Source organism: Aplysia californica, unplaced genomic scaffold (assembly GCF_000002075.1).
Source record: "Aplysia californica isolate F4 #8 unplaced genomic scaffold, AplCal3.0 scaffold00388, whole genome shotgun sequence".
Taxonomy (NCBI): Eukaryota; Metazoa; Mollusca; class Gastropoda; order Aplysiida; family Aplysiidae; genus Aplysia; species Aplysia californica.
Genome location: NW_004797658.1, coordinates 616,525 through 618,644, shown reverse-complemented (window position 1 = coordinate 618,644; position 2,120 = coordinate 616,525). Strand labels below are relative to the sequence as shown.

Below are 2,120 nucleotides of genomic sequence, written 5' to 3'. Positions count from 1 at the left end.
GTTATTACTATTTTCATTATTATTTACCTATTTATCTATCTCTGTCGTCATCATTTGAATGGTTTCTTAAAAAGCTAGGTCGACATACATATTTATGTCATCTCCACCAATTATCGTGGCACTTTGATATAGAAAACGTGCTGGTGTCTGTGAAAATACATGGTGAAATGGTATGGGTTTAACGCCCCTATCAACACTACTAGGTTATTTAAGAGGCGGGGCCTCCTAGTTGAAGTTTCTCATCTTCCTATATTAGGAATGACTTACTAGTATTTTTTTCTTTTTTAAAATTTCTTTTCTTTTCTTTTTTTTTTTTTGTTGTTGCGTGGCCTATCGTATTACATTAACGGATTCTTGGTGATTTCGAGTAATACTTAGACTGTTAGGATGTTTTGCAAAGTCATGTCAAAGGGACGGATCTATTCAGACACACGAGCCCGCAAAATAATACACTTACTCAGACTCGTAGGAATAACTAAATGTACACATATTCATGAAATTTAACATGAATTCACACATGTATAGACGTGCACGCACGCATGTGCGCGTGTGCACATACACACACACACACACACACACACACACACACACACACACACACACACACACACACACACACACACACACACACACACACACAACCGCAAACACTTAGGACACGCAAGGTAATCCACGGAAAGAACTCCAGTTGCAAATGATTTTTTATGTACCGCAGCCTATTATGATACTAGCTGAGCTCCCCACGAGACCGTGTTTACTAACACTGAGCTGTCCACGTGACCATGTTTACTAACTGTGCTTACCACATGACCGTGTTTACTAAATGAGCTGACCACGTGACCGTGTTTACTAAATGAGCTGACCACGTGTTCGTGTTTACTACCTGAGCTTACCACGTGAACGTGTTTACTGAGCTTACCACGCGGCCATGTTTACTAACTCTGCTTACCACGTAACCATGTTTAGCAACTGAGCTTACCATGTGACTGCGTTTATCAAGTGTTTTACGGTACTTGCAACACGTAATGATATGTCGTTTAAGCTCCGAATATTAGAGGTATTGCTTTTTAAAAAATCCCTTGCCCATTTATATGAGATTGACGCCATCTGATTAGTAGAAAAAGGTACGTATTATGATAGTGTCCAATAATGTATTGCGTGCACACTAACTATGACAAGTAGCAGTTACAGAGAGAGATTCAAGGATTGTGGATGTAATTCATTGATCTGAGAGCAATGTTGATTTTAGAAATAATGGCGATGATGGGTGATGATGTGAAATTGCGTTCAATTAAGTAAAGTTAGCGTTAGTCCTATCTTCCTCTGCTCCAATGAGTCACGAGGGACGTGGGCACCCTCTATCCCGTTCTTCACTGGAACCATCTCTAAATGTCACCGTGAAGTTCCTAAATGGAGGACACAGTCTCTGTTAAGGTGACTTTGTTAGTGTTAGCCTATTCTATGGGGCCAAGACAAGTGTCGAGATGAGCTAAGTAGGAAGACAGTACAGTAGCAGGTATTATATTGGGGTATTCGTAAGAGGTCTGTTAAAAACTGACGTTCAAACAAAAGAAAAAGGAAAGATAAGAACGCAACACATTAAAATTTGCTCGGAGGAAAAGAATAGAAAAAACCCCTGTAGTGCATCCATCAACCAAGATCAATGACCATGATTAATTTAACAGTGGAGTTGATCACGTGACCGTGTTACCAGCTGAGCTCATCACGTGATCGTGTTTCAGACGAGCTGATCGAGAGAGGTCACGAGCTGAACTGCCGGATTGGCTACAACGCCCTGGAGAGGAAGCTGGAGGAGACGTTTACCAGTACGGAGAAATATACCACCATGGAGAGTGCCAGGTGCTTTAAAGGTGCTGCTCTGTCTGTCTGTCTGTCTGTCTGTCTGTCTGTCTGTCTGTCTGTCTGTCTGTCTGTTTGTCTGTCTATCTGTTTGTCTGTCTGTCTGTGTCTCTCTCTCACTCTCTTACCGAGATGGAGAAATGTACCACTATGGAGAGTGCTAGTTGCTTTAAAGTTACTGTCTGTCTGTCTGTCTGTCTGTCTGTCTGTCTGTCTGTCTGTCTGTCTGTCTGTCTGTCTGTCTGTCTGTCTCTCTCTCT

The 2,120-nt window shown here is 41.7% G+C and overlaps 1 protein-coding gene across 1 annotated transcript in view; it reads left to right on the top strand.

Annotated features, from left to right (window-relative positions):
• Positions 1-2,120, top strand: part of LOC101845345 — a gene marked incomplete at its 3' end in the record, with an annotated part of 14,874 nt that overhangs the window by 5,911 nt on the left and 6,843 nt on the right. The window contains 1 exon segment of the mRNA XM_013085573.1: positions 1,741-1,871. Coding sequence (XP_012941027.1) covers positions 1,741-1,871 — 131 coding nt within the window.